The following is a 25666-nucleotide window of genomic DNA, read 5'->3' as shown; positions in this document are numbered from 1 at the left end:
ACAGATACACATGTGCTTACATAGGAAAAAGCCAGATGAAGGTGAACGAAGACATTAACAAGGTAGCTCCAGGACACAGATCACGTGTGATTTTCTTTTTCTTCTTTATGCTTTTCTGAATTGTGCAAGTTTTCTGCAATGTGTATCAATTATTTTTCTAATTTAAAAACTTTGAAATTATCTTCTAAATAACCTCAGTTGAAATCTGTAGAAAGCTTTCTAGATAAGAGGCACCTTCACTAATTTACCACCTCATGTAACCCTCACACCTACCCATTATGAAAGATGCTGTCGTTGCCTCCGTTTCATAGGTGGGAGAACTGAGGGGCACGTGGAGGGAAACGACCTGTCTGAGGTCACACAGCAAATGAGACCAGAGCCCGATTCCCAAGGACAGACTCCTTCCACGATGGGTTTACCCAGGGGCCTTAAATCTTGAGCCTTCAAATCTTAGGCAAGACTTCAACATTAGCAATGCCCTTGTGTTGATCATAAAATACATTCTGAGATGTAATCTGCTAACAGCCCTCACCGCCCCAAAAGTCTCAACCTAAATCACAGAGATCAGAGAATGTCAAGGACAGGAATGTCCGCTAACGTGCTATGCCCCAGGTGCCAAATGCTTTTGCAACACCTGGGTTCCCTAGGCAACATCCTCACCCCATGCACAGGTGAGAAACAGTAAATAGTTCAAGGTCACAGAACTAGCAGAAACAGGGCTGGACACACCCAGGCATGGATTCAAACCCTCCCGCTTGACCACTTCATGGGAAGGGCATTCATGCCACACGCTGTGTTTGGACTTCACCCCCCAAGTTGTATAGGAAGAATTTCAGATGGCAGGGGTGGCTGGGGGGAGGGACGGTGAGTGATAGGATCATACTAACGTGCGAAAGCTCAGCTGGCCAGAAAGACCAGCATGGGGACTTCCCTGGTGGCGCAGCGGTTAAGAATCCGCCTGCCAATGCAGGGGACACAGGTTCAAGCCCTCGTCCGGGAAGATCGCACATACCGCTGAGCAACTAAGCCCACGTGCCACAACTACTGAGCCTGCGCTCTACAGCCTGAGAGCCACAACTACTGAGCCCACATGCCAAAACTACTGAAGCCCGTGTGCCTGGAGCCCATGCTCCGCAACAAGAGAAGCCACCACAATGAGAAGCCCGCGCACTGCAATGAAGAGTAGCCCCCGCTTGCCACAAATAGAGAAAGCCTATGCACAGCAACGAAGACTCAATGCAGCCAAAAGTAAATAAATTTATTTTTTGAAAAAAAGAGTGAATCTGAAAATAAAAGGAAAAAAAGTGAAGAGAAAGCACTTTGTAAGTTTTGTGCAGAATGAAATACATGTGCCCATCCCAACCAGGGATGTAAAGTACGATTTTGGTGATTCCACATAAGCGTCAAATGCTCTCGTGTTCTCATTTAAACTGGCATTTCACAATATAAAGATGAATGGTGGGCTTCCCTGGTGGCACAGTGGTTGAGAGTCCGCCTGCTGATGCAGGTGACACAGGTTCATGCCCCGGTCCGGGAAGATCCCACATGCTGTGGAGCGGCTGGGCCCGTGAGCCATGGCCACTGAGCCTGCACGTCCAGAGCCTGTGCTCTGCAACACGAGAGGCCACAACAGTGAGAGGCCCGCGTACCGCAAAAAAAAAAAAAAAAAAAAAAAAAAAAAAAAGATGAATGGTAATATTCACACTAATAATAGAAACATTTAATTTTAATTTAGCTAGAGTGACATTTTTTAAAAACACCATTTTTAAAAATGAGAGACGTGGAAAAGAGGAAAACCTTTGTATTTAGTATCTTTACCAACACTTTCTTCCCACTTGTTGAACAAGGCACCCCACAAAGTATGTAGCCAGCCCTATGGTCAAGGAGGAAGGGACCAGGCCCTGTGACCCTATGACCACAGGTCCCATAGCCCAAGGGCTGTGTCCCAGGGAGCCAGAGGCTGGCGACTCAGTATGAGGCCACAGCCCCGTGGTCTGAGTTCCTGGTGTGGTCAGCCTGGCCTCAGACCCAGCATCTGAGCCAGGAGGACCCTGAGTCCTCCCGGCCGTGGTGTAGGGGGAGGGACAGAGAAAAGGGAGAGAAAGGCCAGCAGGGCCAGCCAGTGAGTGACCGTGGCCTGGCCACCCCTCACTTCTCTGAACCTCAGTACCCCGCTCTGACCTGTGCACTGCATTCTCAGACTGCAGGAGGGGAAACAGCCAAAGGGGGAGCATCTTGTGAGCTGCCAGTGTAAAGAGGCACCAGCAGGTAGCAAGTCGCCATTGGCCAGGACTCCAGACCCCCATCCCTGAAGGCCGGCACTGGCCACCCCGGGAGGGACCTGGGCTGAGGTCCGAGAACTCTGCTGAGGGGTCCTAGGGACTGAGACGGTGCTACATGGGGCCCGGAGTCAGGGAGAGCCAGGGGGACCTGAGCTGTCTGTCGTAGTGGCAGGGTGTTCCGGGCTAAAACATCTGGAAACGCGAGTACCCAGGGAAGAACTGAGGGGCTCTGTGTCAAAGGTCAAGAGGCCACAGGCCAGGCAGAGTATGGCCTGGACCAGGGGTGGGCACTGACAATCAGCACACGTGGTCACCCCGGGGCCACCTTCCCTGTCCAGGCCCTCAGGGCAGCAGGATCAAGGAAGTTTCCCCAGAGAAGGAGGGGCACGTCTCCTTGATGTTGGTCCCGCTCACAGGGCACAGGCGGGCCCTTCTGGGAAGAGGCCTTCCCAGTGTCCGCCCTATGCAGAAACAGCCCTGACACTGCCCCTGCCCCTCCCTTTCTCGGATGCCCGACATTCTCTGCACAGAACATGCAGTCCATAAACTCAAGATGGCCTGTTCTTGCTGTAGAATGTTCAGGAAAAGACACCATGGGAGAAATAAAACGCCCCCCCAGATACCCCTGCGCCTGGGCTCCTCCTCCTTCTCCGTTACCTGTGGACCGTGTGCTGAACTGGACCTGTGACTCCCTCTCCCTGAAGGGCACCCCCACGACCACGGAAAACAACGCCACGTTGTGTCGTCGTGGATTCTATTTCTTCCTTCGTCTGCCCTTCATTTTCTTAATTCTCAGAGTAAACACGCATTACTTTCAAAGTGGAAAAAAATGGTCCACCTTATTAGGAATTCTTTTTTTGTTTACAAATGCGGCCCAAGGCAGCAGCTGCCCAGTCTGGGCTCTGTCCAAGCCGGAAGCCCCTCGGTCCCACTGGGGCAGCCCCAGCCGCCCGCCCTCCCCGCCATGCTCCTCCCCCCACTGCCTCCTTTAAAGGTGCCCCGGGGCCACAAGCCACCATCTGCCACCTGCCTGCCACCCGCCACCATGCGTTGTCTTGCCAGCCTGGCCCTGGCCCTGCTCACCCTGAAGGCTGCCCTGAGGCTGGCCCTGGCCCTCCCCTTGCCAAGTAGGCCCAGGAGGGTTGTCCCGAACTCCCTCCCCTCCAGGTGCGCCCCTGAAACACTGCCGGACCTGGCAGTTTGGTAACTGGGACAAGAGGAGAGAACGGGGGAGGCACACCCCGCGGCGGCGTGTGTCAGTGACAGCAGAAGAGTGGGGTACTGCCCAAAGATGCCCGTGTGCTGGGGGACTAGAGCCACAGGGCCCAGGCCACTGTCCCAGGGTGAAAAGTGACTGGGCAGCTAACTGGGCATGGGGGGAGCCTGTCCTGGCCCCTCAGGGTCTTAACTCCACCTCCTGCAGTGCGCCTGAGGCCTTGTTTCCTAATTTTCACAGCTGATTCACACTTTTGTCAGCCATGTCACATTTCTGGCAGATTTTTTCTTTCCTAGAAGCAGAGCGCTGGGCTGCTGGGGACCCGCCTCCCCATGGTTCTGTCCTTGCCCCACCTTGCTTTCCCCTGAGGAGCCCCAGGGGAGGCGGGATCCGGCCACCCCCCACCCACCTCCCCATCCTGTGTGCAGGGCAGGCTTGTGCCCAGAGCTCAGCTCCTCCTCCGAGGATTCCTGCACAATCTCCTGTGTCAACGATGAGAACTGTCCCCAAGACACCAGGTGCTGCGCCAGGAGCCCCTGCAGCTGATCCTGCGTGGTCCCCCTCATAGGTAATGCCGCCATCCCTGCACCCCAGTGGAGCCCCATCTGGAGGGACGGAGGGACCAGCTTTGTCAAGGGTCCCCTTGAGGCGGCACTCCACACTCCGCTCTCAGTGAACCCCCCAGTGGCCCCATAAAAGCCCGGCCATGACACTGCTTCACCTGCTGGACCCACCGGAGGCCCAGCTGAGGCTCGCCCACTTCCTCCCAACATCACCAGTGCCCGGCTCAGCGATCCACGAGGGCTGCTGTCTCCCTCCCATCCTTCAAGCTCCAGGCCACCAAGGCGGGGTGAAGGTTGGGGGCCGCCGGAGACCAGCAGTGGGGCAGCCCCAGCAAGCCAGCGGGCGATGAAGGCCTGGCCCGCCTCTCCCCTAGTACCTGTTCCAAAGGCTGGCTGCTGTCCCCAGGTGCAGGCCCTGCTGGCCCCAAAGATCTGCTTAGAGAGAAACGAGTGCTCCAGGGATGACCAATGTATGGAGAACCAGAAGTGCTGCTTCAGCTCGTGTGCCATGAGGTGTGTGGTCCCCGCCACAGGTAAGCATCCCGGAGACCCCGCCCTCAAGACACCTTCCCAAGACACTGCCCTGGGGATGGTGGACTTGGCTTCTCCCTTTGCCTCCCCTGACCTTGGGGCCTCTGCAGGTCCCTGAGGGCAGTTAAGACACAGGAGAGGGCGGGGGCTCAGGCAGCAGTGACCCAGGGCTGCAACAGCTGCAGGCCTCTGCATGCACTTGATGCCATTGGGTTAGAGAGTGGGTCTCAGACTAGCAAAGGGGGCTCAGAGGAACACTTGCTTGGTGGGACTTGGTCCAGCCGGGCCCACCTGCAATGCTTGTGCCTTTGCCACTTAATCTGGGGAGGAGCTCTGGGTTAGGAGCCCAGAGACATGGTTCCCAGATAACAGTCCCTGCCAGCTGTGACCTCGCCTGGCTGCCTGCCCACGGGCGATAGTGAGGGCCCGAGACAGTAGTGTGGAGGGCTCACTGGCCCACACACAGCATCCCTCCCTCCCCTGCCTCCACCGTGACCAGGCTCCACCTCCTCTGAGGCCTCCACGTCCCCTGCAGAGGGCTCTCTCCAGTGAGGGACATCCCTGAGAGCCCCTGGCTGCCAGGAGTGACCGATCCAAGTCCTCTCAGCCAGAATCTTCTCTCTTGGACCCAGTCAGCCCAAGATGCCTCCTACCTGCTGCTAATAAAAACCCACTCGGGGCTTCCCTGGTGGCGCAGTGGTTGACAGTCCACCTGCCGATGCAGGGAACACGGGTTCGTGCCCTGGTCCGGGAAGATCCCACATGCCGCGGAGCGGCTGGGCCCGTGAGCCATGGCCGCTGGGCCTGCGTGTCCAGAGGCTGTGCTCTGCAATGGGAGAGGCCACAACAGTGAGAGGCCCGCGTACCGCAAAACAAACAAACAACAAAAAAAAACCACTTGGCTTCATGTCTCTTGGTCCTCTGTCTGTCTGTCCTTGGCACCTGCCTGGGGTGGCGGGGGGCGGGCGAAGCACACAGGCCTTGCCCCCAGGAGCTCCCCAGCAGGCCTGGAAGCTCCTGGAAAAGCCAGGCGCTGGGAGCTGGGGGCCATGGTGGCGTCTCTGGGCTGGGAGAGACTTGTCCACCAGGCTCTCGGTGCCGGCCCCTGGGGTCTGACCCCTTTCAGAGGTGCTGATGAATGGGGGCTCGGGAGCATGAGCAGAGGCTGCAGGGAGGGCTTGGGGCTCAGCGGCTGCCAGACCTCACTGGCCTTGACCAGCTTCGGGGACACACAGAGGGCAAGGTGTTAGAGGCTGTTCCTCGGGCAGCCTGGTTTAGAGCCTCCAGTGACGTGTGCATACCCCACCCCACACCCAGTGAGTGTCTTATAATTCATTTCAGCTCTGACAAAACCAGCCAGAGGGAAGTCCCTCTGGTCCAGGGATTAGGGCTCTACACTTCCACAGCCAAGGGCACAGCTTCAGTCCCTGGTTGGGGAACTGTGCAGCTCCCACAAGCTGTGCAGTGCAGTGCAGCCAAAAAAAAAAAAAACAAAAAACTACCCAGAGTTCAAGTCAGGCCCCACAATCAAGGGCTCAATCCCATAAGGCAGGGATCCCCAAACCCTGGGCCACAGACTGGTACAGTTTGCAGCCTGTTAGGAACCATGCGGCACAGCAGGAGGTGAGCGGCAGGCGAGAGAGCGAAGCTTCATCTGCTGCTCTCCATCACTCCCCATCACTCCCCATCGCTCCCCATCGCTGTCCATCACTCCCCATCACTCCCCCATCGCTCCCCATCACTCCCAATCACTCCCCCATCGCTCCCCATCACTCCCCCATCGCTCCCCATCGCTCCCCATCACGCCCCCATCGCTCCCCATTGCTCCCCCATCACTCCCCCATCGCTCCCCATCACTCCCCATCACTCCGCATCACTCCCCATCGCTCCCCATTGCTTCCCATCAATCCCCCATCGCTCCCCATCGCTCCCCATCGCTCCCCATCACTTCCTATCACTCCCCCATCACTCCCCCATCGCTCCCCATCACTCCCCATCACTCCCCCATCGCTCTCCATCGCTCCCATCACTCCCCATCACTCCCCCATCGCTCTCCATCACTCCCCATCGCTCCCCCATCGCTCCCCATCGCTCCCCATCACTTCCCCGTCACTCCCCATCACTTCCCCATCACTCTCCATCCCTCCCCATCACTTCCCCATCACTCCCCATCACTCCCCCATCACTCCCTATCACTCCCCCATTGCTCCCCATCACTTGCATTACTGCCTGAACCATCCCCACAACCGCGGTCCGTGGAAAAATTGTCTTCCATGAAACCGGTCCCTGGTGCCAAAAAGGTTGGGGACCGCTGCCCTGAGGCTAAAATTCAGGGGTTCCCATAACCCCCACAGATTCAATAATTTGGTAGAACAACCCGCAGACCTCTGAAAGCACAATACTTATGTTATAGTTCTATTATAGAGGATATAGACCAGGAAGAGCCAGATGAAGAGACACATAGGGTGAGGGCGTGGGAGGGGGATACAGGAACCTCTGTCCCCATGGGCTCAGGGTTATACCACCCTCCCAGCCCATTAACCATCACCAGCCCAGAAGATCCCTGAGTTTCTGTGTCCAAAGGCTTTCTTGTGGGTTCTTGAATAAGCATTATGAAGAACTTCCCTTGTGGTCCAGTGGTTAAGACTCTATGCTCCCAATACAGGGGGCCCAGGTTCGATCCCTGGTCAGGGAACTAGATCCCCGCATGCCGCAATTAAGAGCTCACATGCCGCAGCTAAAGAGCCTGCATGCCGCAACTAAAGATCCTGCATGCCACAATGATGATGATCCCACGTGCCACAGCTAAGACCCAGCTCCGCCAAATAAATAAACAATTAATTTAAAAAAAAAAAAGGAACTCATCAGCAATCGGTGATTAACTCAATCCCCAGCCCTCTAATCACACGGTAGCACCCTCCACGCCTAGAGTCACCTCATTAGCATAAACTTGGGTATGGGAAAGGGGCTCATTACAAATAACAAAAGGAAATTGTAAGGAAACTCCTATCACTCAGGAATTTGCAAGTCTTTGAAGTTGTGTGCCAGGGACAAGGACCAGATTCAGTTTTTATTCAGTTTTTATATGCAGCCCGGTTTTCGACACCTACAGTCCATGTGAGCAACTTTCAGTTCTTTAAACACCTACACCCAGGCCAATTTGCCACCTCAGGTGGCTCAAAGTGCAGCTTAGGGCAGTTCCCAGACTTCGGCCCACATCGGCAGCAGCGTCACCTGGTGGTGTCAGACGGCTCCACCCAGACCCACTGGGTCAGAAAGGCAGGTGGGGCCCACACGCTGTTTTCAGCAGCTCCAGGAAGTCAAGGACTGCTGGGTGAGGCTGCAGGGCTTCCTGATTTCAAGGTGCCCCCCAATCTCCAGGAATCTTGCCAAAATGCAGATTCCAATTCTGGAGGTCTGGAATTCTGCATTTCTAGCTGCTCCCAGGGGAGGTAAAAAGTAAAAAGGGAAAGAAGGCTGGCCTTCCAGGACTGGGGCATGTTGGGGGCCAGCTGGTGGGAAGGGTATGTGGGCAGCCACATTGGAAGGTCCTGAGTTGGGTAATGCACAGCTGGGAGCACAATGCAGCGTCAGAGAGGGGCTGCAGGAGGACGCACGGGAGGGAGGCCTGGACGCTGGGCAGGTAAAGGGCCGTTCCAGGGTGTGAGAAAGATGGGGCTACAGGTCCTGAGGGAGCCACACCTACCATGCAAAGGGACTCACAGTGCGGTGCTATTGTACCTCCAGGAAGCCCGGAGGCTGGAGGACAGTGGGCACACCCTCCCACACCCCTGCCTGTGCTGGGCAGGTGCCGGAAGAGCTTCTGGGGAGAGAGGTGAGTCTGAGATGGAGCTGAGCCCCTCGACGGGGCTGCCGCTCCTGCCGGGGCCCAAACCCAGGAAAGATCCCTGGCAGGCCCTGAGCCCACCCTGACTTGAGCTTAGAAGGAACGGGGTGGGGGGGCTCACCAGCCTCCCCCCTCCCCCCGCCATGCTGAGGACTCCTCCCCTGCAGAGAATGCTCATCATGCCCCAGTCTCTGCATTAACCACGTGTCCAGCTTCTGTAAACTTGATGCTCTAACATCTGTCCTACATGCATACCCTGGACAACTCGATGATATGCCTGACTCACCTTGCTCAGCCTCCTGCCCCCCACACCCCTCCTTGGGGGTGTAACGCAAACAAGCCGGAGACCACACCCCCACCACCTCGTCTAGGGGGTCTTATACTCCTGGTCACTCTCCCAGTGCAAGGCCAGGGACCACACCACTAGGGGGAGACCCTCCACCCCAGAGCCCACGGACATTATTCACACTAGCCGGTCCTAATAAGCCTGTTCATCCTTCCTCTCCAGCTCCTTCCAAGGAAACCACAGTAAAGCAACCCACAGTTTCTCCCCACTCCTGCCCCGCCACCTCCCCACCTCCTGGCTGACCCTGTGCTTCCCCTTGTGGCTCTTCGTGGAGGGGTGTGCCTCCTTCTCCTGGGAACTGTGAATGATAAACTACCTTCACCGGCAGTCATCTCAGATTTTCTATTAACACGCTATATTTTAATAGCCACTTTCAGGGGCTGGACATCCATCCCAGAGAGACCCAGGGGCTGTGAAGGGGGCTCTCTCCCCACTGCACCACCTCTCAATGCTTGCTCACAGCAGCCCACCCCAGAGCTCCCAGCACCCTACTAGGCTGATCCCCTAGCCCCACCATAGCTCTATCTAGAGAGAGGCTGCCCCCTGCAGCACAGGTACTCAGCTCCTACAGACCCCAGAGCAGGAGCCCAGGTGGAAGGCGGGAGAGGCTGGAAGAAGGGCCCCATCAGTACGGCTCAGTGCCTGGCCCACAGGCTGCCACCCCCAGGCCCCACTCCATACACTATACTGTGCACCTCTCCACCCCGCACCAGGAGGGCTCCGCAAGACTTGCTGGTGGACAAGGTGGAGTGATGGGCAAGGGGGATGGATGGAAAGGTAGAAGGACGGACATGATGGAAGGAAGGGCCAGGGGGAAGGCTGGAAGAGTAATTCCATGGGCTGTGGGCCCCTGGAAGCCGGCCGTGTTCAGGATTCGGGAGGGCAGAGGCCCAGCACCCTACCCAGCTGGGAGCGAGCCCCTGGCCAGGACGGAGAGGCATGGGGAGGTCTGGGCGGCTGCAGGAGACCCGGATGTTCACTCTCCATGTGCCCATGGGCTGTCCTGCCCTCCCTGGGCCTCAGTTTCCTATACACAGAGAAGGGCAGAAAGGACATGTTCATGTGCCCAGCAAGAGCTGGGGCCAGGCTGACTTTGGGACAGCCACCAGGTCTGATTCCTCCTCTTACTCGGGGGTCTGGAGACGCATCAATGCTACCAGGCCCTGAGGGAAAGTCTTCTCCTGAGAGGAAAGCCCTTGGCCAGGTTTGTCCAGGGTCCCCAAGGCCACCCCCCAGGTTCTGTGATTCTCCAAAAGGACTCAGCATAGAGTCACACTCATGGCTAAGATTTATTCTAACTAAGGAGACAGAGCAAAACCTGCAAAGAGAAGAAGGCACATGGGGTAAACTCTGGAGGAGACCAGTCATGAACTTCTAGACCTCTCCCCTTAGAGTCACCCTGGAGGCACTGAATTCCCTGGCAACAAGCTGGGACCACTGGCATGAAGCATCTACCAATGAAGCTCGCTAGAGACTCAGCATCAGGGGTTTTATCAGGGCCTGGTCTTGTAAGCACCCTCCGCCCAGCATGTACCAAAATTCCAGACTCTCCGAGGGAAAGAAGGTGTCAGCACAGCGCACTACTTGTCCAGTTTGGGTGCAGGGGGCTACTCTTACCATAGCGGGAAAGTTGTCGTCAGCGTAGGGAACTGTTTAGCGGTCACGTTTCCAGACACCAGTGGAGGGCCAACCCGGCCGGCGGGCCCGTCAGGACTGGCAGCCTCAGACGTGCTGTGTCGGGGCTCTTCTGCGCACCAGGGCTTCTGGCAGGTTGTGGTTTGAGTACACCTGGGGAAAGAGAGTGGGCAGGTTGAGGACAGAGTGATCAACCACCCTGGTTGGCCTGGGACTGGGGGATTTCCCTTGATGGGGACTTTCTGTGCTAAAACCAGGACCACGGTGGGCACACCAGGATGGCTGCTCATCTAGTTGAGGCACAATTTCAGGAGAGAAGATGCTGTTAGCAGAGGGTGGTAGTGAGAGTGCGAGGTTCAGCCTGGAAGGAGGCAGAGGGAAGGGAGGGAGGGTAACCACGTGGGGGGCCTATCTGGAGGGCTCCCGACAGAGGCCTGTATCCCTGCATCCTGACCACACATCCTGAAGTAGCACTTTGACAGACCTGGAGACTGAGCCAGGCAGGTTCAGTACCCGGCCCAGGTTACAGGGTGGGCAGGTAGTAGAACCAAATTGGTACCCTAACCTCCTCACAGTCATCTGTCAGCTCATCTGGCCCTGATTCCAACTGGAATGGGAACAGGTGTTGGCGAGTCCCCACACCTCTCTGCACCTCAGTTTTCATCTGTCAGCAAGTGTGTTGGATGAGAAAGGCTCTGAGGTATCCCGGCTCTCTTTTCCACCCTCCCTCTGGGAAGGAGACAAACTCATCTCCTACAGCTCTGATGTCCTGCCAGGTGGCCCCATGGCTTGTTCCTCATTGAGGACCTTGCAGTCCGAGGAGGGCATTCAGGTCAGATCCCTGCCCCAGGCCATTCCATCCCTCAAAGTCACCAATAAGGCATTTCTGGGATCAGGAGGAAGGTGGAGGGTGCTAGCAAGAAGAATCAGGAAGGAAATAAGGGGACATCCATGGTGGCACAGTGGTTAAGCCTCCGCGCACCCAATGTAGGGGTCCCGGGTTCCATCCCTGGTCAGGGAACTAGATCCTGCATGCCGCAACTAAAGGATCCTGCATGCCGCAACTAAAAAAAAAGATCCCTCACACGACAACGAAGATCCCACCCTGTGCTGCAACTAAGACCCGATGCAGCCAAACAAATAAACCCACAGAACTGAGTAACTACCTTTCTCCAACACCTCTCCCCACCGAAAAAAGGCCAGAAGTTTCTCTCCAGAGAGGGTAGTGGAGGGCATCTGGAATGAATTGCCTCAACCCTCTGGGAGAGTGGGCTTACCTTGCTAAAATCTGAGTGACTGTGGCAGTTCTAAATGCAGCCTCAAATCCTTGGGCACTCCTCCCCTTGAGACTGAGGTCAGAGACCCCCTCTTGAGTTTAGATGGGGCTGTGGCCACTTCCACCATGGAGAACGTAGACCCTGTGTGCTTCTTGAGGCTGGTCATGAAAGGCAACGGGGTCTCCTTTGTTTGCTGGAGCACCCACGGTTGAACCCCTGAGCTAAGCAAGAGAGGCTGGCACACGTGGGCTCTTGGTAGACTGTCTCTAGCTTTGAGTGGTTCCAGTGGAGGCCCCAGTCATTGCACAGCAGAGACAAGCCATCCTCAAAACATCCACAAGCACAATAAAGCAAGCGGCGGCGTCTGTTCCGTAGCAACAGTAACGATGATGAAGGAAACATTCGCATGCTCAAACCTGAGGCCACACACCCCAACCCACCCAGCTGTCCTCCTCAGCCAGGCTCCCAAAATGTTGGCAGCTCTGGAAATGCCTCTGCAAAGTCTCACCAGCCCAAGAGGAAAGACCTAAGAAGATGACAGCAGTAGCTACCCAAGAAAACGGCCTGATGGCGAGGTTCACTGCCAATATGCTCTACTCATGTGCTAGAGTTCCTTCTTTTTAGCCCACCGTTCTTTCTTTTTCTTTTTAATATCACAGCTTTATTGAGATATAATTCACCTAACATAAAATTCGCTCTTTAATGTGTACTCAGCGGCTCATCATACGTTCAGTTAATCGTGCAACTATCTAATTCCAGAACATTTTCACCACCCCAAAAAGAAATCCCATACCCATTAGTCACTCCCCATTACGCCACCACCCCCATCTCCCCAGCCCCTGAAAACAATTCATCTACTTTCAAGTCTACAGACTTGCCTCTTCAGGACATTGCATATAAATGAAATCATGTAATATGTGGTCTCATGGGACTGGCTCCTGTTAACTGAAAAAAATACACAACCTAAAAGTTGAGAATTGTTTTATTTGGTGGACTTTCTGAGGATTTCAAACCCGGGAGGCAGCCTCTCAGATTGCTCTGAGGGACTGCTCCGAAGAGGTATTGAAGAGGAACCAGGATATAGTTTTGTAACAAAAACCAGGTGGTCATAACAACAAAAGATAACTGTTAATTAAAGAAAACCGGGCATCTCAAGTTAATTAATTTAGCGCTTTTTATGTATGCGAAGATGCTAGTCTGGGCTCATTGAAATCATTCCTTTGATATGCACCTCAGCTATCTGGGGCCAGTATCCTGTTAGTTCCCATCCTGAGTCCCCTCAGGGCTCCCCATCAAGGTGCAGCTGTAGTGGCTTGATGACTGCAACATCCTTTTTTCATTGATTTAGATTTAGATTCCATACTTTAGAAATTAAAAAAAAAAGGAAAAGAACAGAGGAGAGGAGAAGAAAACAGGAAGAAAAAGGAAGAAGGAAGGGAAGGAGGACGGGCGAAAAAACACCTCATGTACAATTTTTGGACTCCACATAAACTCAAAAAGCTTGAAAGCTAGAGGCTCACAGAGTAACCAAGGCTTCAAAATCAGGAAATGATTTCTAAAACACCCAGCCACACTATCAATCAAGCAGGAAGATATAATAAAGACATTTCAGACCTGCAAGGCCTTTACTGACCTCCTTTGCATCATTTCTCACAGAGGTACTAAAGGATGTGCTCCACCCAAACAAGGGCATAAATCAAGAAATAAGATAAAGGACAGAAAATAAGAGAGCTAGCATCAACAGAAGCAAAAGGAATACTGAGACATGATAAAGGGAGATCCCAGGATGACACTCGTGCTGAGAGCATAGCGGTGATAATCCACATAGGAGGTCAGAAGGTTCAGTAAGACACTTCTTCAGTAAGATTAAACTGGTGACCTAGCTGAAGTGTCTGAACATCTTGAGAGATTTATACAACTGGTGAAGGGTTGAGGTAGAAATTGTGACAAATACATGGAATTTTTTTTTTCCATTTAAAAAATTTTTTGGCCAAGCCACGCGGCACATGGGATCTTAGTTCCCCGACCAGGGACCGAACCAACACCCCCTGCGTTGGAAGCACAGAGTCTTAACCACTAAACCGCCAAGGAGGGCTTCCCTGGAGGCGCAGGGGTTGAGAATCCTCCTGCCAATGCAGGGGACACGGGCTTGAGTCCTGGTCCGGGAAGTTCCCACATGCCACGGAGCAACTAAGTCCGTGTGCCACAACTACTGAGCCTGCGCTCTAGAGCCCATGAGCCACAACTACTGAGCCCACGAGCCACAACTACTGAGCCCATGCACCTAGAGCCCGTGCTCCGCAACAAGAGAAGCCACGGCAATGAGAAGCCCACGCACCGCAACAAAGAGTAGCCCCCGCTCTCCACAACCATAGAAACCCCGCGTGCAGCAACACAGCCAAAGATAAATAATTTTTTTTTTTCTTTTTTTTTGCGGTACGCGGGCCTCACACTGTTGTGGCCTCTCCCGTTGTGGAGCACAGGCTCCGGACGCGCAGGCCCAGCGGCCATGGCTCATGGGCCCAGCCGCTCCGCGGCACGTGGGATCTTCCCGGACCGGGGTACGAATCCGTGTCCCCTGCATCGGCAGGCGGACTCTCAACCACTGCGCCACCAGATAGGCCCAATAAATTTATTTTTTAAAACTAAATTAAAAATAAACCGCCAGGCAGGTCCCTGGAATCTTAAGCCAAAAATACAAAGCAATTCTTAATTCCATGGAAATAAAAAGTCGTGCAGGGTTTCCCGGTGGTGCAGTGGTTGAGAGTCCGCCTGCCAACGCAGGGGACGCGAGTTCGTGCCCCGGTCTGGGAGGATCCCACATGCCGCGGAGCGTCTGGGCCCGTGAGCCATGGCCGCTGGGCCTGCGCGTCCGGAGCCTGTGCTCCGCAGCGGGAGGGGCCACAGCGGTGAGAGACCCACGTACCGCAAAAAAAAAAAAAAGGCGTGCAGGAAGAAAGATAAATCAAGTCCACATACACAACTCAGATACATCTTGCTTGGCTTACCTCGCAGTTTCTTTTACAAGTAAACGTCAATATTTAAAAGTCAAGAGACTGCACATAAAATTCCAGAATCCTAGATTCTTTTTTGGAAAAACTGCAAGATCTAGGCAATTGGTGCCTACATTTCCGCACACCTGCGCTGAGAGGCCTTCCCAGCGTGTCACAGCCCAGCCCTGGGCAGTCTACAGCCGGGGCTTCTCTAGAGGCTGTGAGAAGCCCGCGGGTAAGGCGCGGGGGTGGGAGGTGGTGGGAAGCACGCACTGACGACAAAGCGTCGCCTCCTATACTCCGAATGAGAGCCGGGTACTGACCAGAAGGCCCCCAGGCCTCCCTGCCTCCGTTTCTGGACACTTTATTCTTCCCCACCGCCCCTCCCATTTTTCCGAAGTTGCTCAGCACCTGTCACTCACTTCATCTAGTCCGCGCCCTGAGCGAACACCGCCCCAGCAGGAAAAAGGAACCGGAAGTGATTTCCGGCTGGGCGGCAGGCGGCGAGCCTCGCTTCCGGCGGCGAGCCTCGCTTCCGGCGGCGCGCCGAGTGACGTAAAAGAGCGCGCCGCGCAGCGTAGGCCGAGGGCCGTGCTGGGGCGTATGGAGGTCAGCCGGGGCGCTTGCGCCAGCGGCGGCGGTGGCTGCGTAGGTCTCGGGGCCGGGGGGAAGAGGGTCCTGAGGAGCCTAGGTCCTGAAGGCATGGGGGCGTGGCCGGGAGAGGAGACCGGGAGGGCGCACGGGACGCAGGGGGTAGGGGTGGGGGACGGGGGGCACAGGGGTGGGGGCGGGCCCGGCCCAGAGCCGCGCCTGCTCGTGCGCACGCGCCCCTTTTCCGAGGTCCAGCGTGGCGGCCTGCGATTCCGCCCTGGTCCTCCGCGCTGTCGCTGGCTGGCCTTCGTACAAGTCGTTCTCTTTCTGCGTCTGAGGGCCGAACTTCTGGGTTGGTGTTTCCACAAATCCCCGTTGGGCTTCTGAACTTGTTTCCCTCGCTAGCTCGTAGGACGGTCTTTAGTAGGGAACGTTTTCAGTGCTTCCCCGCCGTTGGGGCTCTGTGGGTGGTGGATGTTACCCTTGGGTCGGTGTTCCTCCTCTCTGAGTCTCTTGCTTTATGTACAGTTAATCTAAGGTTTCTACAGCTACAACAGTGAGCTCACGTAAAAATAAAATGTCCCAGGCCAAGTTCTCGGAAATCGAAGGTCAAACACGTTCTCTGCTTTGGCAGGAGGGAGGCCCAGGTTATAACGCCTTTTATCGTGCCCCGGCGGGGTGCCTTACCCAGGTCATTTATTCACGCTGGTGAGCAGGACAGAGTTGTTAAAAGCAGCTGCATCGGGATATGTAACATTCTTGGAGGAGGTAACGTTTTTTGTCTGGGTGCGGGAAGATGGGGGGTGATTTTCCGAGCCCTATGAAGGGGGGTTAAAAAAAAAGAGGCAGCAGGCGTTGCCCTGCCCTGCCCTGCCAAGGTGTAATGAAAGTGCAAGGCCTGTTTAGAATGAGGGTGTGTTCCAGGGAGGAAAAAGAGGTAAAACTGGGAAGACAGTTCTGGGCCATGTTGTGAAGTGCTTTTTATGATTGGTTCAGGAGGTTTGCTCTTGGAAAGTGTGTGTGTGTGTGTCTCTGTGTGCGTGTGTGTTTAGTAGGTCGGTGAGTAATAGTGTAGGTTGGTTTGGGGAGGCTCACTCACAATCTGTAAGTATTAAAATAACATCCACAGAAGCTGTGGGATGTATATATGGATGATATGTCCAGGGTTTTCCATGAGTAGTCTAATTTAAAATATTCTGTCTCATCGTCTCCATAAGTCAATAATTTTTAATCTTGCGTACTTTTAAAAATTAAAAAAGGGGGGAACGCTGTTCAAGCCCTGTGTGCAGAGACTCCCACTCAAGAGGTCTTGGGTCGGGCCTGGGATTCTGAGGTGTTGAACCATTCCCTAGGTGATTCTACAGCCAGGACTGGAAACCCTCCAGCCAAGCTCCTAAGTGGTGCTCCTAAGTCTTGTTATTGGTTATATTATGTACTGAAGCAGAAGTCCTCTGAGATTTTTGCTTCAGAAAACGCTGCTGCATACGCATGGTCAGTCAGGAAGGAGAGGTTTGGGCTGGTTTATGGGGAGTGTGGCTGTGACTATTTTTTTAGTAAATTTATTTTATTTCTTTATTTTTGGCTGCGTTGGGTCTTCGTTGCTGCGTTCGGGCTTTCTCTAGTTGCGGCGAGCGGGGGCTACTCTTTGTTGCGGTGCTTGGGCTTCTCATTGCGGTGGCTTCTCTTGTTGCGGAGCATGGGCTCTGGGCACATGGGCTTCAATAGTTGTGGCGCGCAGGCTCAGTAGTTGTGGCGTGTGGGCTTAGTTGCTCTGCGGCATGTGGGATCTTCTCGGACCAGGGATCAAACCGTGTCCCCTGCATTGGCAGGCGGATTCTTAACCACTGCACCACCAGGGAAGTCCTTGTAACTCCTTTTCATTTGTCTGGTTCTTCTGTTGTGTTTGGGAGTTGGGAACTGCCTCTGCACCACTCCCTTCTCTGTCCTTTTTCTTTTCAGGGCTTTGGAGTCACTTGCTAGGAGGCTTCTCTCCCCGCCCCCCAGGCCGCCATGGCTGTTCGGCTAGTGAAGCGATGCACGTCCCTCCTGAGGGAAGCCACCCGTCTGGCCCCTGCCGTGTCCCCGGTTGGCCAGCTGAGACTCGCCCGGGGAGCCCAGAAGCCTCTGACTTCCTCGGCTACCTCATCCAGCTCCCGCCTCCCAGGTCCTTTGTCAGAGCTTGTGGAGAAGGAACAGGTGTTTACTCCCTACCCTGAGCACCAGGAGGTGGACCAGCTCATCGAGAAGGCCACCAGGCCAGAGGAGCTCCTGGAGCTTCTGGGTGGCGGTCACTGTCTGCACGAGAACCACGCCGCCCTCACGCTCATCCAGCTCTCTCGCCTGCTGTCTGAGAAGCCGAAAGACAAAGCCTTGCTCATACAGGACGCCCGCTTTCGGCAACTTCTCCATCTTGTCAACAGCCAGGTGGGTTCGAGAGCCCTTCCTGCAGGTTCAACAAGCAGAAAACGGCAGAGGCCCTGGAGTCGGAAGCATCCAGTCACTTTCCGGGTGTAGACAGGAGCTCTGCTGTGTGTTCAGGCCCTCCACGTCCAGTGGTATTTTTTCATTTTATAGATTCCAAAGTACTTTAATGTGTTTCTTCTCTTTTTTTAAATTAATTTTTATTAGAATATAGTTGCTTTACACCATAGTTTCTGCTGTACAGCAAAGTGAATCAGCTATTCAAATACATATAACTCCTCTTTTTTGGATTTCCTTCCCAATTAGGTCTGCTTTCTCTTGTTAATCCTCACAGCAGGTCTGTTAGGTGAACATTGCTGTCCTCATCTTGCAGATAAGCAACTCAGACACAGTAAATAAGGAGCACAAGGATCGAGCACCGTTCTTCTCAATGCCTTGGGGGCTTTCCCCCTCGCCCTGCAGTCTTGGCTTGCATAGCCCCCACTCAGTGTCTGGCTGACGGGGGAAACACTCTTGAAGCTGGAGGAGATGAGGGGTGACTAGCGGAGGATCTCAGAAACTTGAGCTGCCCACGGGCGTTACCCGATCAGATCCTTAAAGGTGGAGCGTGGAGAGAAGGGACCTGTGTGTGGCAGGGATTGGGGGCAGGACTCTACCCAGTTGATGTTCCGTGTGAGGAAGGACTCCCTTCATGCAGACCCTTCCCGTGGCTCCATGGGGTCTGCTGGAGCCAGAGGACCTGGGGCGCAGCAGAGAGGTACAGACCCTCCCCCTGGCTGCTCCAGAAGGGTGAGGCCCTGTGTCCACTTGTCAGGGATGGTGAAGAGGAGAGTCGCAGCTCAAGGAAGGGGCCACATTAAATGAAATTTTTCAAACTGTAGGTTATGAAAGTGTAGTGGAAGTGGCCAAGTGTTTTTAATGAGATAGAGTAACATAGAAAACAGTTCACATGTAGTAAGGGAAGTGTTTCGTGGAACTTTTTGTCTTAGTTAAGTGTGTATGTGCGGTTCACAGTAGAGATTTATTTCTTACTGAGAATATAACTCAAAAATTAAGTAGGGCTTCCCTGGTGGCGCAGTGGTTGAGAGTCCGCCTGCCGATGCAGGGGACGCGGGTTCGTGCCCCGGTCTGGGAAGATCCCACGTGCCGCGGAGCGGCTGGGCCCGTGAGCCATGGCCGCTGGGCCTGCGCGTCCGGAGCCTGTCCTCCGCAGCGGGAGAGGCCACAACAGTGAGAGGCCCGCGTAACGCATAAAAAAAAAAAAAAAAAAAAAAAATTAAGTAGATCCCTTTTTTTTCTAAGACTATAATTCTAGTTGTTATTCATTGAACATTTTATATACAAAGTAAGCTTTAGAGACAAGACTGAACATTTGGAACAAAATTACAAAATTGTAATTACAAAATTACACTGTAACAAATTACATTGTAACAAAATTACAAGCTAGTAATGAACCAGGAACAAAGTATTTAGAAATGTAAGCAGTGAACAAGATTTCTTTTAAAGAGCCTTCCTACTTCAGGGAAATCTGCAGAAAAAGCAGGAGCCACTGGAGGCTCATGTGATGCTGAGATCAAATTCATACCTATTTTTTGTTTTGCTGCACCACGCAACTTGTGGGATCTTAGTTCCCCAAACCAGGGACTGAACCCGGCCCCTGCAGTGGAAGTGCAGGGTCCTAACCACTGGACTGCCAGGGAAGTCCCGCATACTTTTCTCCTTCTGCCCGGCCTTTCACACAACAGCTTTTTTGTTTGCCCCTCACGTGTGTGTGATTTCAGCTCCCCCTCTCAGCAGTGCAGCCCCATTTCACAGATGAGGGCTCAGGAGACTTGCAGAGTGGCGGAGTTAAGGGCCTTAGCGCCGCAGACAACAGAGCCCTGCTCAGCTACTGAATACTGCCTTCCCTGGGGGTGGGACCAGAGGGCTCCCCGAGTGGCCCCCGTATTCCTCTGAGGCCTGGAGACACGCCCTGCAGGGAGCACTGTGGTGGGCCTGCTGGCCCAGACAGGCTGTGAGGGAGGAGCAGCCTGGTGCGCCCGCGTAAGTGACAGGTGGGGAGCTGCTTCTAGGGAGGCAGCCACCAGCTCGGAGCCTCGGCCCGCTCTGTAACAGCACAGGGTCAGCAGGGTCCCGGGTGTGACCTTGCCTGTGTCCCCCCACCCAGATCACTGCAGTTTGGCATGGGACCCTCGTGAAGCTGCTCCGGAGCCTCTATGCACTGGGCCTTCCCCCCACCTCCAAGGAGCTGCGGTCGGTGGAGCAGGAGGTCCGCTGGCGCATGCGCAGGCTGAAGTACAAGCACCTGGCCTTCCTGGCCGAGTCCAGCGCCAACTACATGCAGGAGCAGGACTCCCAGGAGCTGCTGGCCGAGCTGCTGGTGCAGCTGGAGCGGCGCTGGGCAGAAATTGATGACAGCCGCGTGCTGGTGGCCATGATGATGAAGACGGGGCACCTCTCCGAGTCTCTGATGACCCGCCTGGAGGACAAGGTACTGAGATCCAGAGCCCTGGCAGCTTCTGTCCGGAGGCTGAGGCATGGCACTGGAGGGACTGGCGCTTCAGACAGCTGGAGGCAGCTCTCCGCACCCACTGGCTCCTCCAAGGATCCAGCCAGGGGGGTGCAGAGCCTGAACCCCACTCCTTTGTATTCCTCCAAAATTGCATCTTGCACATAACCTGGAGGCGGCATGGCCGGCAACTCCTGAAGTGTGTCCTGGGCCACCCCAGTGGCTCAGCCCCCGGCTAGTGCTTCCTAGAGATTCCACGCCTGCCCACCCCCTGCTCCACCCCCAGCGCTGCAGTCAAGTCAAATTCAGCCCCTGTTCCCGTGGTAGCGGGGGCTGGCCCAGATGACTGCTACAGCAAGCTCCGCAGCTCATGGGCCCCGGGTCCTCTGCCCTGGGGCCTGGGGATAAGTTTGGCTGCAGACATTGCACCCCGGTCTGGGGGCTCCCTGGGGTGGGCGTGGGGGCAGGCCCTGCACGGGTGGGGCCTGTGTTTAGTAAGCTCAGGCCCAGTTACTGTCTCGCAGGGCCTGCACTGCATGGGACCCCTGGCCCTCGGGCCATCGAGCTGACCCTGCCGGCTGTGGTTGACAGTGCCTGGAGCTGGTGGAGCATTTTGGCCCCGAGGAGCTGCGGAAGGTGCTGGTGACATTGGCAGCTCAGAACCGGCGGTCGGTGCCCTTGCTGCGGGCCATCTCGTACCACCTGGTCCAGAAGCCCTTCCCCCTGACGAAAGGCGTCCTCCTGGACCTGGCCTACGCCTATGGTGAGCCCTGTGCACAGAGAGCAGAGTGGGGCGGGGGCTGAGTTCTGGCCGCAGCTGTGTCAAATTCGGTGCCTGCCTCACCCGTGGCGGACACTGGCCTAAAAGGCTGCCACAGAAACACTGTGACTCACAGGCCCTGATCCTCTCTGCTGGGCCTCAGGGATAAATTTGGTTACAGACACCAAGCTCTTGCTTCTTGAGACCAGGGTGGGTGGTGGGTGGGCCTGAGGGTGGCCTGCTGATCCTCACCAGTTAAATCTCGGGCTCTGTCCCCAAGGCAAACTCGGCTTCCACCAGACGCAGGTGTTCCAGCGCTTGGCTGCAGACTTGTTGCCCCACACTCCTAGCCTGACGTCCAGCGAGGTGGCCCGCTGCACCAAGTCCTTTGCCTTCCTTAAGTGGCTCAATCTGCCCCTGTTTGAGGCCTTTGCCCAGGTGAGCTGGGGTGCAGGCCTGAGGCCTGGCTTTGAGGGCCTTCTGTGCCTGACCCCCTGCGTAAGCTGGCTCCCTGGTCATTTCATTAGGGAGGCCCCTCCGGCCTGGAAACACTTCCTGGTGGCAAACATGGAGTCCTTATTCTGGCTTATTTGGAGAGAAATGATACGATTTAGTAGTGAAAGAAAGTATAGTTGTAAACGGTTTCTTCCATTCTTTCACCAAATTTCGTAGGAGTTTTTGTCTGTCTTTGGGTAGCTGTGTGGGGAGCAGTGTAGACAGCGAGGCTGAGAATCCACTCAGAACTCTCCCTAAACTTCCAGCTGCCCCAGAATGGAGTTGTGAAGAAAGAGGACGTTTGCACTTAGGTTCATGTGCAACAGGTTGAAACTGTGTTTGTAGGCTGAGGAGTATTTCTAAAGCTGTCGTCAGGGGCCTTTTGTGTGTGTGATTGCCTCTGGGAGGATAGGGTCTGGCCCTCTGCCCACTGCGCTGTGTAAATTACCCCTTGGGGCTGGGAGCTCATGGGCTCTGGGGGAGGGCCAGTTCTGCATGGGGCACTGGCCACTGGGCACCTCTCATCCGGCCTTTCTGTCCTACCTGACCGGCCCAGCACGTCCTGGACAGAGCCCAGAGCATCACTCTGCCACACCTGTACAACATGCTCCTGGCTTTCGCCCGTGTGAACTTCCGCCCAGAACGGGAGGATCCGTTCTTCAGCCTGGTACAGTCTACACACCCCCAGCTCCTACACTCTCCCTGCCTCGGATACTCAGCCCTCCTCGGAGCAGCTCGGGACCGAGTGGGAGGGAGGGAAGAGACCGGATATGTGCTGAGGGGCCCCGGGTGTAGGCAGTAAGGAAGAAGGCCCAGCATGGGCACATGGAGGGAGCTGGCTAGAGCCAGGCGTCCCAGGGATTGTCTGGGGACGAGACACGCAAAATCCAGCATGGCAGCCAAGGGTCAGGAGGGCATCTGATGGCTCACTGTGCAATAGGGCTGGGGGACCCTTGCTCTTGCTTCCTAGGGCTCCCTCAATGCCCTGTTGGGGCTCAGAGACCTCAATCCACTTGCAGGGGTGAGAGCATCCTGTGAGTGGACTGGGTATGACCCTAGGGCCCCGCGGTGGGCACTGCCCCAGCCAGCCAGCTGCTTCCCCTTTCATAATCTCTAACTCCTCTCAGGGCCAGAAATACCTCCCCTGTGCAGGAGACGTGGTTTTGTGCCATAGGTCCCTGCCAGTGGGAGGGGCAGCGGGGGGAACACAGCTGCCGTCCAGATTGGGCCTAAGGGATGAGGAGGGTTTCTGGTACCTTCCACCAGGGGTGCCCCAAGCCTGACCAAGAGCACCTTGGCCAGCGTTGCTCCCCATCACCCCCTTGGGCCTCAGCGTGGCCAGGTCATAACGCAGCTCCAGGTGCTGCCCACCCAGGGATGCCTGCGGCCACGGAGCAAACCTGCTTTCCCCACCCCACCCCGTCCTTGCCCAGGTGCATGAGAAGCTGGGGTCAGAGCTGGCGGGCCTGGAGCCAGCCCTGCAGGTGGACGTGGTGTGGGCCCTGTGTGTGCTGCAGCAGGTGCTGGAGGCCGAGCTGCAGGCTGTGCTCCACCCTGAGTTTCACACCCAGTTTCTAGGTGAGCGGTGGGGGGTATTCCTCCCTCTCCTGAGTGATGGCAAGCCCCCTGTGCATCCCCCGCCCCATCCCAAGTACCGCCCCAGCCTTGAGCCAGGAGGGCGCCTGGGAGCCTCAGGGCTCCGCTCACCATCGGGGAGACCGGGCAAGCCTGGGCTCACCCAGCATCTGCTCCTTCTCTGTCCACTCCTAGTGGGTGACCGGCAGACCCTCTTCCCGCTGCTCCTGGCCCAGAGTCCAGGGTGAGACTTGGGTGAGGGGTGCCTCTGGCTCTCCCACCTGGCCCCCCCGTGTCCCTCCACCGTCTTCCTCCTGGCCCTCCGCCAGCTCCTCCCCTCTCTCTCCATCCTCTACCGTTAGGTGTCGAGTCCCGAAAGGATCAAAGCACCTTCCAGAAGCTGCTCCATATCAATGCCACTGCCCAGCTGGAGCACCCCGAGTACACGGGCCCCCTTTTGCCAGCCTCAGCCTTGGTCCCCAGGCCCTCGGCCCTTGACAGGAAGGCGACCCCCTTGCAGAAGGAGCTGCAGGAGACGCTGAAGGGGCTGCTGGGGAGTGCCGACAAGGGCAGCTTCATGGTGGCCACGCAGTATGGCTGGGTTCTGGGTGAGGGCCCTCCCCTCCCCCTCCCCCTCCCATCCCTCTCCCCTCCCCTCCCCTCCCCTTCCTCCCCTCCCCTCCCCTCCCCTTCCTCCCTTCCCCTCCCCTCCCCTCCCCCGCCCAGCAGTCCCATCTGGGGACTGTTCTAAACCTGCCCCTTCTGCTCTCCAGGGTCTCTGTTCATCCATCGTAGGGGCGGGGCTGTCAGCCCAGTTGGACACCAAGGGACAGTCCCCAACACGTTTTCATTCCGTGCTCTTCCTAGATGCTGAGGTGCTGCTGGACACAGACAGCCAGCTCCTGCCCCTGAGGGCCTTTGTGGCCCCTCATCTCGCCCTGCCCTCTGGCAGCCAGCCACTACCGCCGGGGGCCAAGAGGTGAGCGACCACACGAGCCTCGGGGGCCACGTGCACTTGGCTCCTCAGCATCCCCTCTTCCCTCCAGGGGCCTAGGAGAGCTGTCAGCACCCACAGCGCCCCTCTTCCTGCAGGCTGGCCTTCCTGCGCTGGGAGTTCCCCAACTTCAACAGCCGGAGCAAAGACTTACTGGGGCGCTTCGTGCTGGCCCGGCGCCACCTGCTGGCCGCTGGCTTCCTGCTGGTCGATGTGAGTGTCTGTTGGGTGGGTGGTGACTGCACAGGGAGAAGCCTCCGGCCCAGTCGGGTTATGGGAGGAGCCAGTGCTCACACGGACCCCAGCTCTTGAGGTCAGCCATGTTGGGATTCCGCGTTCACGTGAGAAAAGGGAAGCTTGAAAGGGTGTTGTATCTTTCTCAACGTCACACAGCTTTTAAGTATCTGATGCCGTAGGCACTGTTCCCATCTCCACAGCCAGGGCCTCTTAGACGGGGTAAGAGCAACCAGGTGCCCGGGTCCGAGTGCCGACGTGTGCCTCAGCCAGGGTTCTGCTGTGCTCCGGCCCTGGGGCCTGGCTCCAGCTTTTCACTGCAGAGACTTCTGCCATGGGAGCAGGCTGTCCTGTTAGGGGCCAGAGATTCACATGAGTGACTCTCCTGTTGGGTTTTTTGTTTTGCTTTCGGCACAGCTTTTAAAATCTAGAGGCTGCTCTTGGTCCTGTGTAGCCGTGGGCCCCTACAGCTCAGCACTGACCAAGTCAGGGTCTCTTCCCCACCCATGCTGCGGCAGCTCCGTGGGCTTCTTCCTTCGGGATTTGGAGGCCAGGAGTGTGGTGTGCAGGGCAGCAGGCGGGACAAGGGTCCCCGCCTGTCCTGACTTGTCTCCTGCCTCCCCAGGTCCCATACTACGAGTGGCTGGAACTTAAGTCTGAATGGCAGAAGAGCGCCTACCTCAAGGACAAGATGCGCAAAGCAGTGGCAGAGGAGCTGGCCAAGTAACTTGTCCCGTAGCAAGGACTGTGTGACCAGGGGGCCGGACTCCCCTGGAGGCCTAGCCACGAGCACTGGTGGGCCAGAGGTGGCACGCTCGAGGACAAACCTCAGTGCAGGACCTTGGCCGGAAGTGGGCTGGTGGCCAGCATCTCTGAGTGGCAGGTCGTTCTTTCATGGGTAATAAATGTTTAATCAGCTGCCTGTCTGTACCAGCTTCTCTGCCACCCACGGAGGACCCTTCTTGTGTACATTTGTGCACGGCTGGCCTGTTGCTCAGGGCTGGCAGTCAGCCCCAGCAGCGGCTGAGTCCTGCAGTGCTGAACCTCAGCGCACGAGGACCTTCCCGGCGGGGGGCAGTGGGGTTTTCAGTGCATGGCTTGGGGTTCTAATCATGGCGTGGTTACTGATGACAGTCGTCCTGGGAGTTCCCCTCCCATCCGATGGTCTTGGGAGAGTGGGGGACCCTGACGGCCTACACTGCCACGTGGCATAAGGCCAGTCACTCAGGAGGCACTGGCTCTGAGTAGAAGACAGGCATGCACTTGACTGACACTGGGGCCAGAAGAGACCCCTTGCTATCCTTACACCCAGACCAGAGTGCCGTGGTGTCATGCTGCCATTGTGGGAACTGTCTGCCTGCGTAGCCCGGGCCCCTTCACCACACCAGCAGCAGCGC

General features: G+C 56.1%; 3 protein-coding genes and 2 non-coding genes across 17 annotated transcripts in view; 4 read left to right on the top strand and 1 right to left on the bottom strand.

The window, feature by feature from the left end:
• Nucleotides 1-15160, bottom strand: part of RAMP3 (receptor activity modifying protein 3) — a 55880-nt gene extending 40720 nt beyond the window's left edge. For 3 of the 7 annotated variants that reach the window (XM_032643310.1, XM_032643313.1, XM_032643312.1), the window contains exons 1-2: nucleotides 15113-15160; nucleotides 10403-10573 (exon numbers count right to left, since the gene is read on the bottom strand). In XM_032643310.1, coding sequence (XP_032499201.1) covers nucleotides 10403-10573; nucleotides 15113-15117 — 176 coding nt within the window. In that variant the 5' untranslated portion in view covers nucleotides 15118-15160. Of the gene's footprint in view, nucleotides 1-9687; nucleotides 9813-10402; nucleotides 10574-14705; nucleotides 15064-15112 lie in introns of those variants that run through there. The other 4 variants (XR_004351458.1, XR_004351457.1, XR_004351459.1 and 1 more) reach the window with 4 other exon arrangements.
• LOC116759487 (whey acidic protein-like) lies at nucleotides 3328-5324 on the top strand. Its single transcript, XM_032643315.1, is given in 3 exon segments — nucleotides 3328-3409; nucleotides 3932-4066; nucleotides 4436-5324. Coding segments are annotated over 3 exon segments (492 nt in total). The 3' UTR covers nucleotides 4711-5324.
• A 78-nt stretch (nucleotides 15161-15238) lies between the features above and the next one.
• Nucleotides 15239-25187, top strand: TBRG4 (transforming growth factor beta regulator 4). 7 transcript variants are annotated; one of them, XM_032643064.1, is made up of 12 exons: nucleotides 15309-15338; nucleotides 15916-16049; nucleotides 17241-17705; nucleotides 19870-20193; nucleotides 20803-20974; nucleotides 21252-21409; nucleotides 22023-22133; nucleotides 22900-23044; nucleotides 23404-23649; nucleotides 23909-24020; nucleotides 24134-24248; nucleotides 24895-25187. In XM_032643064.1, exons 3-12 carry the CDS (start codon nucleotides 17292-17294, stop codon nucleotides 24994-24996), a joined length of 1899 nt encoding a protein of 632 aa, XP_032498955.1. In that variant the 5' UTR covers nucleotides 15309-15338; nucleotides 15916-16049; nucleotides 17241-17291; the 3' UTR covers nucleotides 24997-25187. The 7 variants fall into 7 exon arrangements, 6 of the variants coding, with proteins under 6 accessions (XP_032498952.1, XP_032498957.1, XP_032498955.1 ...); XM_032643065.1 differs by lacking the exon at nucleotides 15309-15338 and adding an exon at nucleotides 15518-15633; XM_032643061.1 differs by lacking the exon at nucleotides 15916-16049 and having other exon boundaries at nucleotides 15239-15338.
• On the top strand, nucleotides 20501-20637 carry LOC116759897. The gene has a single exon (XR_004351567.1). It is a non-coding gene; the product is annotated as a small nucleolar RNA SNORA5 (small nucleolar RNA).
• Nucleotides 21024-21158, top strand: LOC116759898. The gene has a single exon (XR_004351568.1). It is a non-coding gene; the product is annotated as a small nucleolar RNA SNORA5 (small nucleolar RNA).
• Nucleotides 25188-25666: the final 479 nt, after the last annotated feature.

This window comes from Phocoena sinus, chromosome 9 (assembly GCF_008692025.1).
Source record: "Phocoena sinus isolate mPhoSin1 chromosome 9, mPhoSin1.pri, whole genome shotgun sequence".
Classification (NCBI taxonomy): Eukaryota; Metazoa; Chordata; class Mammalia; order Artiodactyla; family Phocoenidae; genus Phocoena; species Phocoena sinus.
This window is presented reverse-complemented; position numbering and strand designations above follow the sequence as displayed.

Bases quoted from the DNA above. Each gene is read 5' to 3' on its own strand.
- TBRG4 (XM_032643061.1), top strand. From the start codon at position 17,292: ATGGCTGTTCGGCTAGTGAAGCGATGCACGTCCCTCCTGAGGGAAGCC. The intron at 21,410-22,022 runs GTGAGCTGGGGT...TGACCGGCCCAG, and splicing joins TGTTTGAGGCCTTTGCCCAG to CACGTCCTGGACAGAGCCCA. The intron at 23,650-23,908 runs GTGAGGGCCCTC...TGCTCTTCCTAG, and splicing joins GCAGTATGGCTGGGTTCTGG to ATGCTGAGGTGCTGCTGGAC.